Source organism: Cebus imitator, unplaced genomic scaffold, assembly GCF_001604975.1.
Source record: "Cebus imitator isolate Cc_AM_T3 unplaced genomic scaffold, Cebus_imitator-1.0 Scaffold628, whole genome shotgun sequence".
Lineage (NCBI taxonomy): Eukaryota > Metazoa > Chordata > Mammalia > Primates > Cebidae > Cebus > Cebus imitator.
The window spans coordinates 701116-715939 of NW_016107943.1; the positions used below are offsets into that span (position 1 = coordinate 701116).

General features: G+C 39.7%; 2 protein-coding genes across 6 annotated transcripts in view; one reads left to right on the forward strand and one right to left on the reverse strand.

Annotated features, from left to right (window-relative positions):
* The first annotated feature begins 199 nt into the window (after positions 1-199).
* On the forward strand, positions 200-13651 carry SSB (small RNA binding exonuclease protection factor La). The gene is made up of 12 exons (XM_017517330.2): positions 200-342; positions 2466-2540; positions 6781-6884; positions 6972-7146; positions 8445-8552; positions 8626-8726; positions 10131-10202; positions 10511-10553; positions 11562-11702; positions 12444-12630; positions 12773-12904; positions 13252-13651. Exons 2-12 carry the CDS (start codon positions 2475-2477, stop codon positions 13338-13340), a joined length of 1218 nt encoding a protein of 405 aa, XP_017372819.1. The 5' UTR covers positions 200-342; positions 2466-2474; the 3' UTR covers positions 13341-13651.
* METTL5 (methyltransferase like 5) overlaps positions 13341-14824 on the reverse strand; it is a 9848-nt gene continuing 8364 nt past the window's right edge. For 2 of the 5 annotated variants that reach the window (XM_017517334.2, XM_017517335.2), the window contains 2 exons: positions 14038-14087; positions 13341-13443 (listed from right to left, as the gene is read on the reverse strand). In XM_017517334.2, coding sequence (XP_017372823.1) covers positions 13405-13443; positions 14038-14087 — 89 coding nt within the window. In that variant the 3' untranslated portion in view covers positions 13341-13404. Of the gene's footprint in view, positions 13444-14037; positions 14106-14824 lie in introns of all 5 variants that reach the window. The other 3 variants (XM_017517332.2, XM_017517331.2, XM_017517336.2) reach the window with 2 other exon arrangements.

Here is a 14824-nt window from a genome sequence, read left to right on the forward strand (position 1 = left end):
GATCTCTTGACCTCGTGATCCACCCGCCTCGGCCTCCCAAAGTGCTGGGATTACAGGCTTGAGCCACCACGCCCGGCCCACCCTGGGTACTTTTTAACCCAATCTGCTAGGATTAAGGGCGGGAGTCCAGGTTCCCGCAAGCCCGCGGCAGCCGCGCATGCTCGGAGCACAGGGACCGCTCCAGTGTGTCCGTGGCCCCGCCCACCCAGGCCGCAAGGACTGCCGGGACGGCCCCCATCTTCTTTGGGCGCTTTAGGCCGGCCGGCTGCGCTGGGGAGTCGAGTCGTTGGTGTTGCTGTTTGTAAGCCTGTGGCGCGGCTCTGTGGGACCAGAACCTTAAAGGTGAGAAACTCTCGGTGGCTAATGCAAAGCTACAAAAGGGCCCACTTTGCTGGTGCGCGATAGCGCGTTTCGGTTCCTTACTGCCTCTCGCGCCGCCGTCAGCCTCTCGCTTTCCTCACGTTCAGGCCGAGCGCCGCGTGGGCCGCAGCCGGCGGCGGCGGAGCGGAGGGGGCGCCGGCGCCGGCGTCGGCGAGGCTCCCCCCGCGAGGAGTGTAGGAGCCTGGAGTTCCCGGCATGTGGCTGGTGCCCAGGCAGTTCAGCGGTTGCTTTGAGGCGGCACTGTGGCTGCCCCATCCCCATTGCGTCCTTTCGGTTTATTACCTCTACCGCGTTCTAGTCTCACCGAAGGCTTGTGGCCATCCCTGCAAGTTTCTGGGAAGGTGAGCACGGGGTAAACGTCTGTGGAGCCTGTGGACTGACTGGAAGCCAAAGAACTTAGGGCCGCAGATCTACCCCAGCGTCACTCTTTTGGTCTTTTAGGGCCTTCATCGCTCACATCAGGTTTCGGTGTGAAACGGAAAAACGTGGGTAATATTTTCACTTCCAGTCGTACATTCAGGAAAACTAAGCGATGAAACGCAGTCCCAAAATTAGGTAGGCCAGATAGGTTTTGCAGGGACTAAATAGTTGTTTTACCTCATGGTTTGCTCTATAAGGGGCCCTAGATCACGGTAGTAACTTAGGAGTGTAGATTGTGATAGACAAGACAATGCATAACATTGAGTAAATTCTTCAGGGGGATGTGCATCACGCAGTACCCCGATGCAAGTGCTTCCTATCTGCATCCAGGGTAGTGAATGCAATTGCATTTTGTCAGGTGATGCTTCCAAGAAGTGTACCTATATCAGTTCATAACTAGAGTCAGTTAATGGCAATATTCTTGATGGTTTGTTCACATAACTTTTGTACAGTAGGGATGACTGGGTGGCTTAGTAGAGTCCTGGAGGTAAGTACTTCGTAATTAGAAGACTTGGTTTGTAATTTCTAGCAAACCAGTATCATAGCCTCCTTTTTTCCTTGAAGTGCTCATGTCAGGAATGCGAAACAGGAAACTGGCTATCCAATGTATTCGTGAATTAGTAGGCATACTCCCCAGTTTATATCGTGTCAGTGTGACCACATTCTCCAATTTTTGTTTTCGTATGTTCCTTAGCATAGAGTATCTAAGGAACTGGAGTGTGTGTTTGGATTTTTTTCACCTTAAAGTTATGATACCTAACTTGCTGATAACAAGATTTGGGTAAGTTAGCTGTGACTGCATTTTAAAAGAAATGAGGCAGGGCTTGGTGCCTCACGCCTGTAATCTCAGCACTTTGGGAGGCCGAGGTGGGTGGATCGCCTGAGGTCAGGAGTTCAAGACCAGCCTGAACAACATGGTGAAATCCCTTTCTACCAAAAATACAAAAATTACGCCGGGCTCAGTGGCTCATGCCTGTAATCCCAGCACCTGGGGAGGCCGAGGTGGGTGGATTACCTGAGGTGGAGAGTTCGAGACCAGCCTGACTAACATCGAGAAACCCACGTCTCTACTAAAAATACAAAATTAGCTGGGCATGGTGGCGCATGCCTGTAATGCCAGCCACTGGGGAGGCTGAGGCAGGAGAATCGCTTGAACGCGGGAGGGGGAGGTTGCCGTGAGCGGAGATCATGCCATTGCACTTCAGCCTGGGCAACAAGAGCGAGCGAAACTCTTGTCTAAAAAAAGAAAAAAAAAAAAAGAAAAAAAGAAACGAGACGAAACAAATGCACAGTGATATACTGAAAGATAATATTTTTTGAAGCTGGAAATGGTCGGTCAGTGATTGGAGTTTTTTTTTTTCCCTAAAGCTTGCTTGACCAGCTAAATGAAGATAAAGAGTTTCTTGTTACAGAGGATGGGGTAGTGATTTACTGAAAGAGGGGCAGCTTTTTTCATAGTCTTTAGATATTCGTCATTACTTACTCCAAAGTGTTGCTTTGTTGAGATATTTGAGAATTGAGTAAAGAAACTGAACCTGTGAAATGAGAAATTCTTGATTTTTTTTAAAGAAAACAATGAGATATGAATACTTTGTAAACATTTTCTTTCTAGTCTTGAGTTTTATATTAAAAATAACTTTATGCTAATTTGGTAAATTTTACAGATAGCCACAATGGCTGAAAATGGTGATAATGAAAAGATGGCTGCCCTGGAGGCGAAAATCTGTCATCAAATTGAGGTATGATTCCTGTGCTATAAACTGCAAAAACAAGTTCCTTGAAAGAGAATGGATGACCTCAACACAAATAGAGAAAGAACGTTTACTTTGAGTATATGGACATATTCAACATTTGGCTTGTCTTTGATTCTTAGATGAACATATAATGACATACAGTTTTATATTGGTGGAGCCAGGTTATGAAACTCAAGATGTACAAACATTTCAAAAGGTTAACACTATAAGCTAGTGTTATCTTTTTAAAATTTTAGTTGCATGGTTTTATATAAAATTTTAACTTCATAGTCTCATATAAAATGAGGGTATTTCCTTCCTCATAAGATGGTTTGGAGTATTACATTAGTGAATAAAATGTTAAGCACTTAGAAGAATGCCTGACACATAAATAACATTAAAATCCTTGGTAAAGTACCTTCCCTGTGAAATAACACTATATTTTTGGTCATCCTAGTAGTTTTTCTCTGCCCAAACAGTTCTCACAGATTGTAACTTTAATTTTTTTTTTTTTTTTTAGGCAGAGTCTTACTCTGTTGGCCGGGCTGGAGTGCAGTGGCACTATCTTGGCTCACTACAGCAATTTTGGCTTACTGCAGCCTCCGCCTCCCACGTTCAAACAATTCTTCTGCCTCAGCCTCCCAAGTAGCTGGGACTACAGGAGCATACCACCACACCTGGATAATTTTGTATTTTTAGTAGAGATGGGGTTTCACCATGTTGGCCAGGCTTGGTCTCGAACTCCAGACCTCAGGTGATCTGCCTGCCTCAGCCTGCAAAAGTGCTGGGATTACAAGTGTGAGCCATTGTACCCAGCCATTGTGGGAGGATTGGCAGAGCCCAGAAAGTAGAGGTGATCATACCACTGCACTCCAGCCTGGATGACAGAACCAGACACTCTTTGTGGGGTGGAGGGGTGATGGAAAGAAACCTGAGAGTCTTTGTGAGCATACTCTGGCTGGGGAGGCTGCCTGATTTGCAAATCATTTTTTGTTCAATTAAACTCTATTTAAAAAGAAAAAACCTTTACAGTATCAATAATGGTTTCATGGGAAATTATCTTTAAATTTACATTCTTGCTAAGGAACCCCTCAGATCATATTGTTTGGTGTGGGGTTTTTCTGCAGTTCTCAGAACTGCTTTTTTTTTAAGCTATACCTCTCTGCATTTAACATGTCCTATGTTCCTTTTTTGTTATTAATTTCTTTATGATTGTGGGGAGAAAAATGAGAAGTTACTCATTCTGTGTTTAATACTTAAAAGGTTATATCTCTCCCACAACCTGCCAACTCTCAAATCCTACTTTTCTGAGGTAATCAAGTTTAAAAGCTTTTGACATTTGCTTCATGCTCATGCTAATTTTTTTTAGTGGCCCTTATATTTTACAACAGTTCTAGGTTCAGAGTAAAATTGAATGGAAGGTACAGAGATTTTCCATATATCCCCTGCCTCCACACAAGCATAATGTCTTCATCTTTACAAACATCCCCCACCAGAGTGGTGCATTTCTAACGATTTTATTTCCTTCCGTTTCCCCCACTAAATATAGGATACATTTTTGTGGAGAAGTTTTCTGTCATCAATAATTTATTCTTTCTCCTCTTTAATATGTAAGATCTAATTTGTTTTTTTATTTAAGCTCTAATCGTTCTTTGACAAATATATATAAATCTTAGTAAACATGTTTATCAATTTCTTCAAGGTAGAATTGTTGGAGCTATGCTGGCTCCAGGATTATGCACATTAAAAAAAAAACCTGATAATTGTCAATTTACACCTACCTGCATATCTAGTTCTCTGTGTTCAAGTTAATACTAGGTATTCTTTGTTTTTTTCCTAATCTTAGCCAGTTTGTTAGGTGAAAAATGCTGTCTCATTGCTTTAAATTGTATTTCTTTGATTAATAATGAAATGAGGTTGGCTTTTTTTTTTTAGTTTACAGTACTTTTTTTTTTTTATAATTTTTTTTCTTTTTTGAGGCAGAGTCTCACTCGTCTCCCAGGCTGGAATGCAGAGTGTGGTGGTGTGATCTTGGCCCACTGCAACCTCCACTTCCCAGGTTCACGTGATTCTCCTGCCTCAGCCTCCCAAGTGGCTGGGATTACAGGTGCACACCACCATCCTTGGCTAATTTTTGTATTTTTAGTGGAGACAGGGTTTCACCATGTTGGCCAGGCTGGTTTTGAACTCCTGACCTTAAGTGATCCACCTGCTTTGGCCTCCCAAAGTGCTGGGATTACAGGCGTGATTCACTGCTCCTGGCCTATTTTTAATAATTAAAAAAAAAAAATCGTTAGCTGGGCATGGTGGCATGTGCCTGTCGTCCTAGCTACTTGGAAGGCTGAGGTGGAAGGATCAGTTGAGCCTGGGAGTTTCAGGCTGCACTGAGCTATGATTGTACCACTGCACTCCAGCTTGGGCAACAAAGACACATCCTATCTCTGAAAAATAAAGTGTCCTTTTTTTTTTTCAACTGGAATGAGAACATTTTCTCAGTTTTTTTTTTTTTTTTTTTTTTTTTAAGACAGAGTATTGCCCTGCGCCCAGGCCAGAGTGCAGTGGCAGTGATCTCGGCTCACTGCAACCTCCACCTCCTGGGTTCAAGCTAGTCTCATGCCGTAGCCACACGCATAGTTGGGATTAGAGGTGTGCACCACCATGTGCAGCTGAGTTTTGTATTTTTAGTAGAGGCAGGGTTTCACCACATTGGCCAGTCTGTTCTCAAACTCCTGGCCTCAAGAAATTGACCCAGCTCAGCCTCCGAAAGTGCTGGGAGTACGTTTGAGAGCCACTGTGCCAGGCCATTAAAATATTCTTTACCTATTTTCTATTCGAGTGTTTGCTTTTTACCCTCCTTCTTTGTAAGAATTCTTGACAAATTTGTTTGTCTTTTACTTTTTCTGTTACTTCTGGCATTCCAAATAGTCATACTTGGGTTTTTCCTTTGCATGTACATTGAGAGTGCTTCTGTGCTTATATTCAATAAACATTTACTTTAACTTTTTGAGGAAGCATCTCACTTGGTTGTCCAGGCTCTGGAGTAACAGTGGCGCAATTATGCCTCACTGGAGCTTCCACCAGGCTCAAGTGATCCTCCCATTTCAGCTTCCTGAGCTGGGACTACAGGCAATGTACCACCATGCCTGGTCTTTTTTGTAGAGCTGGGGTCTCACCATGTTGTTTGGGCTGGTCTTGAACTCCTAGGCTCAAGTGATCTGCCCACCTCAGCCTCCTAAAGTGCTGAGATTAGACATGAACCACCACCCTGGCCCTTATTTTTATTTTTTTGAGATAGAGTCACGCTCTGTTGTGCAGGCTGGAGTGCAGTGGCGCGATCTTGGCTCACTGCAACTTCTGCCTCCTGGGTTCAAGCAATTCTCCTGCCTCAGCCTCCCCAGTAGCTGGGACTACAAGCGTGCACCACCACACCCAGCTAATTTTTGTAATTTTAGTAGAGATGGGGTTTCACCATGTTGGCCAGGGTGGTCTCGATCTCTTGACTTTGTGATTCAGCTATAGGTGTGAGCCACCGTGCCTGGCCCCTGGCCCTTACTTTTAATTTTAAAAAATTAGAAGGCCAGGTGCAGTGGTTCACGACTGCAACCCCAGCACTTTGGGAAGCTGAGGCATTGGGATCACTTCAGATCAGTTCAAGGCCAACACGGTGAAACCTTGTTTCTAGTAAAAATACAAAAATTAGCTGGGTGTAGTGGCGCATACCTGTAATCCCAGCTACTTTGGGAGGCTGAGACAGGAGAACTGCTTGAACCTGGGAGGCAGCGGTTGCAGTAAGCCCAGATTATGTACTCCAGCCTGGGTGACAGAGTGAGACTCCAACTCAAAAAAAAAAAAAAAAAAAAAAAAAAGTGATTTACCAGTTTATTCCAGTTATTTTAACCATCTAGTCTTTCCACAGTAATTTGCAAGAGGCTTTTCATATAATCTTTAAATATATTCTTCCTTGTTTTAAGGCTTTCTAGTCTATTAACATATCTGTTACACTGTTTAAGTAATTGACATTTTAGTTTTATTTTTTTGTTAATTTGTATTGTAAACATTTTATATTGTATTTTAATTTGTATTGTAAACATTTTATATCGTATATTTGGGGAAGATGTTTATTGCCTTTTGTAACTTGTGACATGTATTTTTAAATAACAGAACTTGGTACTGGAAAGTAATAAGAAATGTCAGGATTGGAGTCCATATTATACAGTGTTCTGAAATACATTGTATTATCTCACAGTATTATTTTGGGGACTTCAATTTGCCACGGGACAAGTTTTTAAAGGAACAGATAAAGCTGGATGAAGGCTGGGTACCTTTGGAGATAATGATAAAATTCAACAGGTAACAAGCTTTTAAAAATAATCTTTCGGTTTTCTGTTTACAGTGAGTGCTACTGCTGAGTCTTACATTTTTATATGTATACTTCAGGTTGAACCGTCTAACAACAGACTTTAATGTAATTGTGGAAGCATTGAGCAAATCCAAGGCAGAACTCATGGAAATTAGTGAAGATAAAACTAAAATCAGAAGGTCTCCAAGCAAACCGCTACCTGAAGTGACTGATGAGTATAAAAATGATGTAAAAAACAGATCTGTTTATATTGTAAGTGAGCCTTTAATGCATTTAAATATCTTACATTTATTTAGAAAGTACAGCAGAGTAGGCCGGGCGTGGTGGCTCAAGCCTGTAATCCCAGCACTTTGGGAGGCCGAGGCGGGTGGATCACGAGGTCAAGAGATCGAGACCATCCCGGTCAACATGGTGAAACCCCGTCTCTACTAAAAATACAAAAACATTAGCTGGGCATGGTGGTGCGTGCCTGTAATCCCAGCTACTCAGGAGGCTGAGGCAGGAGAATTGCCTGAACCCAGGAGGCAGAGGTTGCGGTGAGCCGAGATTGCGCCATTGCACTCCAGCCTGGGTAACATGAGTGAAACTCCGTCTCAAAAAAAAAAAAAAAAAAAAGTACAGCAGAGTAAAGAAGAGTAAGGGATCAGGAATCACAGCCTCACTAATACTGTGTATTCTTTTGTAAATATTCTTAACCTAAGTTTTTTTGTTTTGTTTTGTTTTTGAGACAGAGTCTTGTCCCGTTGCTCATGTTGGAGTGCAGTGGTGTGATCATGGCTCAGTGCAGTGTTGACCTTCTGGGCTTAAGTGATCTTCCCACCTCAGCCTCCTGAGTAGCTGGGACTATAGGCATATGTGGCTGTACTAAAAATTTGGCCATACCTGGCTAAAAATTTTTTGTAGAGACAGGGGTCTCCCTGTATTGCCCAGGCTTGTGTCGAACTTCTGGGCTCGAGTGATCCACTCACCTTGACCTCCCAAAGTGCTGGGATTATAGGCGTGAGCCACCATGCTTGGTCCTAAGTTTTATCTTCATAAACATGGATATTTTCTACCTTGTAGAACTGTTGTGAGAATTAAATGAAAAAGAAAAACAAAAAAAACCCTCCTACCATTGGATGAAATCTTTGGCATATTCTAAGCACTTACAGCATATTAGCTGTTCTTATCTATCAGCTGCTAAACTTGATTGCAGTTTTCTTTAGCATATTTTTAAATAGTTTATAATGGAAAATTTCAGATACATATATAAATAGGTTGAATAATGTACCATCACCCAGCTTTAGTAGTTCTTAGCAGAACACGTAAATCATCTTGTTTTATTTCTGCCTCAACTGAATTATTTTGAAGCAAATACCAGATGAGTCAATTTTATTGCACTGGAGAATAGTGGCTCCTACACAAGGTTTTTAAGTGATTACTAAAAAGAGAAATAGAGATAGATAGGTATATCCTGCTTCATTTCAAGATAAAATGAATCAAATTCTCTCCAGTTGTTTATCTGAGAAGTCATTATTTGTTATTTGTACATTTCTTCCCACTCTTCACAGAAAGGCTTCCCAACTGATGCAACTCTTGATGACATAAAAGAATGGTTAGAAGATAAAGGTCAAGTACTAAATATTCAGATGAGAAGAACACTGCATAAAGCATTTAAGGTATGATCATACCGACTTTTTCGAGTTCGAAAATATATGGGACATAACTTAATATTTTCCTTCCTTTTTATAGGGATCAATTTTTGTTGTGTTCGATAGCATTGAATCTGCTAAGAAGTTTGTAGAGACCCCTGGCCAGAAGTACAAAGACACAGACCTGCTAATACTTTTCAAGTAAGTCTTTTTGCTGATGTTTCTCCTGGCCTTTTAGTTATATGGAATTGACACACTAGGGTAAGGAGCATGGAAGTAGCATCCTCTCTAAGGCTAAAGATTTTTAATATCTTTAGATGTCCTTTGAGAAATGCTTGATATTTGCTCGGTGAGAATTATAGTCTTTTGAGACTATAAGAAAAGTGTTCATTAGTACCTTTTCACTGTTAGCAATGTTTTTTTTTTTTTTTGAGACGGAGTTTCATTTTTACTGCCCAGGCTAGAGTGCAGTGGTGCAGTCTTGGCTCACTGCAACCTCTCCCTCCTGCGTTCAAGTGATTCTCCTGCCTCAGCCTCCTGAGTAGCTGGGATTACAGGTGGCTGCCACCATACCCAGCTAATTTTTGTATTTTTAGTAGAGATGGGTTTCACCATGTTGGCCAGGCAGGTCTCGAACTCCTGACCTCAGGTGATCTACCCACCTTTGCTTCTCAAAGTGTTGGGATTACAGGTTTGAGCCACTGCCCCCAGCCACCGTTAGCCATTATTAAAGGAGGTTATATTTTAGTACTGATTTTGCATCTAAAACTTTTAGTCAGGCTGGGTATTAAAATTTGGGCTTTTGTGTGTTTGCAAAATGTATCAGTGCAGTTTTCATCTTAATTTTTCATAGCCTATATATTTTTAACAGTAGAAAGGATTATTGGAAATTTGGATCACATTCTTTGTGTTTATATGTGTGTGTCTGTCTCAGTGTCTGAAAATGGGGATGAACCAGAGCATTTTCATAATAAAACTAGTTGTAGGGCCATAGTTTCTGACTTTAGAAGACTGTGTATAGTCTTCTAAATGGTATATACAAAACCTGATTGACTTAAGAGATGCACTCTGATGGATCATAGTATCAGTGTTAAACCCTCAAACATTATTTAACATGGTTTTCATCATTGCTGTTATTCTTGGGTCTTGGGGATTTTAGAATTTTCTCCTTTTGTGAAATTAACACCATAGAGGACTGAAATATTATTTGCTTGACTTCAGATGCACTCCCCCCCCCCCCACACATGAATGATAAATGAAAATCAACATGAGATTGCTGATGGGCAGGGGGTTTCTTTTTGGGGTCATGAAAATGTTCTGAAATTAGTAGTGATGGTTGTACAACTCTGAATATACTAAAAAACATTCGAGGTACACTTTAAAAGAGTGAATTTTGCGGCACATGGATGTCTTTTCCTTAGTAAGGCTGTTATTTAAAAAAACATGAGTAACTTCCTTGGCATATTTTGAAGTTTTAGTTGATGATTATGTTGATAGTAAATGTGTACAACATTCATTGCTGTGCCATGTCTTAAGTCACTCAAAATATTCTGCAGTCTTAACTTTGTTCTCATGAACTTAGCCTCTGTACTGTGTGTTCTTTAGGGATGATTACTTTGCCAAAAAAAATGAAGAAAGGAAACAAAATAAAGTGGAAGCAAAATTAAGGGCTAAACAGTAAGTACATTGAACTAATAGTGACATAATTTAAATTCCTTAAAGCTTTGACAAAAGTATAGTTGGTGAGCTCTGAAATACTGGCAATAGGCCCTTCTCTTTGCTAGTGAAACACTGAGATCTTAAGCTGCCTTGACAATCTGGGGGCAAAATTGCATTGCCGTCTAGCATTGCATGATCAAAAAACTTAAGGACGTCTGGCTTTGGTTAAATAGTTTAGTGATCATGAGTGGTTAACCGTATTAGCACTTTGTTTTCTTATATAGTAAGTGGAAATATGTTATAATTACAATAATTTTTATTTGTAGAGAGCAAGAAGCAAAACAAAAGTTAGAAGAAGATGCTGAAATGGTAAGTATATATATTACTGGTAGCTAGTGCATCTGTAATTCAAAGTTAAATGAATAGGTTTTAAGTCTGAGGACTTTTTAAAAAAAATTTGTAAGCAAAGCTATCTATAGTTGTCATTGAACTAAAGTAATGTATCAGGTACTATATTGAAGGAAAAGAGAACACTAAGGATAAGAAATATGTTTTAAAATAAGGAAAAGGCTGGGCACAGTAGTTCATGCCTGTAATCCCAGCATTTTGGAAGGCCAAGGTGGGCAGATCATTTGAGGTGAGGGGTTTGAGACCAGCCTGGCCAATATGGTGAAACCCCGTCTCTACTAAAAATACAAAAATTAGCCAGGCATGGTGGTGCATGCCTGTATTCCCAGCTACTCAGCAGGCTGAGTCACAAAGAGTTGCTTGAACCCAGGAGGTAGAGGTTGCAGTGAGCTAAGATCACACAACTGCGCTACAGCCTGGGTGTCAGAGTGAGACCCTGTCTAAAAATAAAAAATAAAATACAGGAAATTATATTTTGAAATATTCAGAAAAAGTTCATTTATGCCCAGAACTTATTTTTATGAGAAAATGTTCTATAACTTCTAAAGATTCTAATCATAGATTAATACTAATGTGACTTTTAATTTTGACTTTTATAAGATGCTGTTGTGTATTTCCATTTAGAAATTTACAAATAAAAATTTTTATTTGGGGAAAATAATGACTATAAAAAAATTTTATAAGTATGACAAATAATACTTCCTAGAATTATTTTCCAAGGTAGTTTAATAATCAGACTTATGTAGTTTATAACTAATTAAATACCAGTTGTATAAGAGATCAAATAAGTTAAAATTGAAAGCCATTGTAGAATAAACGATGACAAAGGAAAACACCAACTCTGTGAAACTACTTTAAAATAGCATTTTGGTTTCTAGTCTTTTTCTTATATAGGTATAATGTGGTGTGAGTCATCTGGTCTGTTGTTGCTTTTAAGAAACTTTTTGATCACTTTGTATATTTTTATAGAAATCTCTAGAAGAAAAGATTGGATGCTTATTGAAATTTTCGGGTGATTTAGATGATCAGACCTGTAGAGAAGATTTACACATCCTTTTCTCTAATCATGGTGAAATAAAATGGATAGACTTCGTCAGAGGAGCAAAAGAGGTTTGGAAACACTCCTATGGTTTTTAGCAATCAGTTTGAAAATCTGTAGAAATTTATCTTGTAGAAGACAAAATTAGTAAAAAGTTATTTTAAAATTGTGTTTATTAAATTAGTTTCTACTTGATCATTTGTTGTTATTGTCACTAGATGTGAAGTCTGATTCTGGATTATCCTAGTTTTTACTTGATCATTTACTTTGTTGTTACAGTATTGTTACTATATGTGATATCTGATAGTTTCTGAATCATATGAATGACTTCATATTGGTGATTGCAGTTTTACTTCTGTAGCATACCTTTTCTAATGTTCAGTAAAAGTCAAACTGGTAAAGGCATAACAGGTTTGCAAGGTAGAAAAAATTACTTTGGGCCGGGCGCGGTGGCTCAAGCCTGTAATCCCAGCACTGTGGGAGGCCGAGGCGGGTGGATCACGAGGTCAAGAGATCAAGACCATCCTGGTCAACACGGTGAAACCCCGTCTCTACTAAAAATACAAAAAAATTAGCTGGGCATGGTGGCGCATGCCTGTAATCCCGGCTACTCAGGAGGCTGAGGCAGGAGAATTGCCTGAACCCGGGAGGCGGAGGTTGCGGTGAGCCGAGATCGCGCCATTGCACTCCAGCCCAGATGATAGTGCGAGACTTTGTCTAAAAAAAAAAAAGAAAAAATTACTTTGAACAAAGAAATTAATTGTGGGACTAAAAACTAAGGGTGTGGCTTTCTTTTTCTTTCTCTGATATAGGGGATAATTCTATTTAAAGAAAAAGCCAAGGAAGCATTGAGTAAAGCCAAAGATGCAAATAATGGTAACCTACAATTAAGGAACAAAGAAGTGACTTGGGAAGTACTAGAAGGAGAGGTGGAAAAAGAAGCACTGAAAAAAATAATAGAAGACCAACAAGAATCCCTAAACAAATGGAAGTCAAAAGGTCATTTACTCTGATTTTTCTTTAACAGTCTGGTTGTTTAACCCATTTACTTGAGCAAAAACTTTAATCATTGTTCAAAAACACTGACAAGAGACTTAAAAAAAAAAAACTCTTTACGAAGTGCTCAATTGTGTCTATACAGGTCGCAGATTTAAAGGAAAAGGAAAGGGTAATAAAAGTGCCCAGCCTGGGTCTGGTAAAGGAAAAGTACAATTTCAGGGCAAGAAAACAAAATTTGCTAGTGATGATGAACATGAAGAAAATGGTGCAACTGGTAAGTTTTTTCTAAGTCCTTTGGTAGTTTCATGAGAAAATGTGTACTTCCATAAATAAATGATTTGTCAGACAGAATAGGGATTTGGCCTTTCAACTCCTGGATAAGTGCCATTCGTGGATTATTATTATTTACCTCAGTCATGCTGTTGTATAAGTCAGGTACAGGATATTTGGAAGATGAATCTAGAGGTCAGATGGTCTGTACTAAGAGAAAAACCTTTTCTCATGGGTGCAAGGAAGTTGTTATGTCTTTTTCAACGGTATCATTACAGTATTAGTGATTGTGCTCAGTATTAAAATAGAGCAGTACTTACGTTGAATTTAACAAAAATTGTTATTTTATAGGACCTATGAAAAGAGCAAGAGAAGAAACAGACAAAGAAGAACCTGCATCCAAACAACAGAAAACAGAAAATGGTGCTGGAGACCAGTAGTTTAGTAAACCAATTTTTTATTCATTTTAAATAGGTTTTAAACTACTTTTGTTTGTGGGGGCTTTTAAAAGGAAAACCGAATTAGGTCCACTTCAATGTCCACCTGTGAGAAAGAAAAAAGTTTTTTTGTTGTTTAACTTGTCTTTTTTTCTTAACCAAATGAGAATTTTTTTGAATGTATAGTTCTGTTTGTGTTATTTCAGATGATTCAAATATCAGAAGGAAGGTTCTTCCACTAAATTGCCTTTGTAATATGAGAATGTATTAGTACAAACTAATAAAATATATACTATATAAAAAGAGTAAAAACATAGTTTTTTGTTTTGTTTTCTTTTTGTACCCAGAGCATTCAAAACAACTAGAATATTAGCTATTGCCTATGGGCCCTTCCCACAGGCTATTTATTATGTCTTCTAGGCTGGCTTTCTGTATTTACACAGGAAAGTTGAAAACACTAGAAATAATTACTTGTTACAAAGCTTTTCTTTTTTTTCCTTTTGAGATTGAGTCTTGCTCTGTCGCCCAGGCTGGAGTGCAGTGGCACAGTCTCAGCTCACTGCAACCTCTACCTCTCAGGCTCAAGTGATTCTCCTGCCTCAGCCTCCCAAGTAGCTGGGATTACAGGTGTGAGCCACCGTGCCTGGCCCACAAAGCTTTTCAATACTGAATGTAGTCCAGCCAAAATCAAGAGACTTACGGATTTCTTTTTGTGAAACTTGTATGATGCCGGTAGGTCATATCGAAGCTCTGTAAAACAAAAGCCACCTAAAGATAAAATTATATTTCCGAACATTTACCACCCTTGACTAAACAACAAATTAAGAAAAACATTTAAGTGCTGGTAAACTGAATATTTTAGAACTTTTAACATATCCAAGTAGTGACTTGCTATATTCCCAGCATTGGCCATGGCAGCTTGGCATTTCTGCCATTATGGCTGTTTATACTGTAATTTGAGATTATAAGTGAAGAGTTTAGAAGGATAAAAGGTGGACAAAAAGTACATCCTCTGAAAATGATGGTACCTTTCTATTTTTCATTTCCTAATAGTTTATATAATTAGCTTAATGTCATAATAACCGTGCTTATTTCAAAATTTTCTAACTCAAGAGTTTAATAATGGTAGTAAGTAGCTAATTATTTTCCTCCTAAGCTCTAAAATGAAAACCAATTTTTCATATTTCTTCCTTCTAAAGAATAATGTAGGCTGTGTGTGGTGGCTCATGCCTGTAAACCCAGCACTTTGGGAGGCCAAGGGTGGAGGACCACCTGAGGTCAGGAGTTTGAGACTAGCCCTGCCAACATGGTGAAACCCTGTCTCTACTGAAAATACAAAAACTTTGCTGGGCATGGTGCGTACCTGTAGTCCCAGCTACTCAGGAGATTGAGGCAGGAGCATTGCTTGAACCCGGGAGGCACAGGTTGCAGTGAGCTGAGATTATGCCACTGCACTCCAGCCTGGGCAACAGAGCAAGACTGTCTCA

Bases quoted from the DNA above. Each gene is read 5' to 3' on its own strand.
- SSB (XM_017517330.2), top strand. From the start codon at position 2,475: ATGGCTGAAAATGGTGATAATGAAAAGATGGCTGCCCTGGAGGCGAAA. The intron at 6,885-6,971 runs GTAACAAGCTTT...TGTATACTTCAG, and splicing joins ATAATGATAAAATTCAACAG to GTTGAACCGTCTAACAACAG. The intron at 12,631-12,772 runs GTCATTTACTCT...GTGTCTATACAG, and splicing joins AAACAAATGGAAGTCAAAAG to GTCGCAGATTTAAAGGAAAA.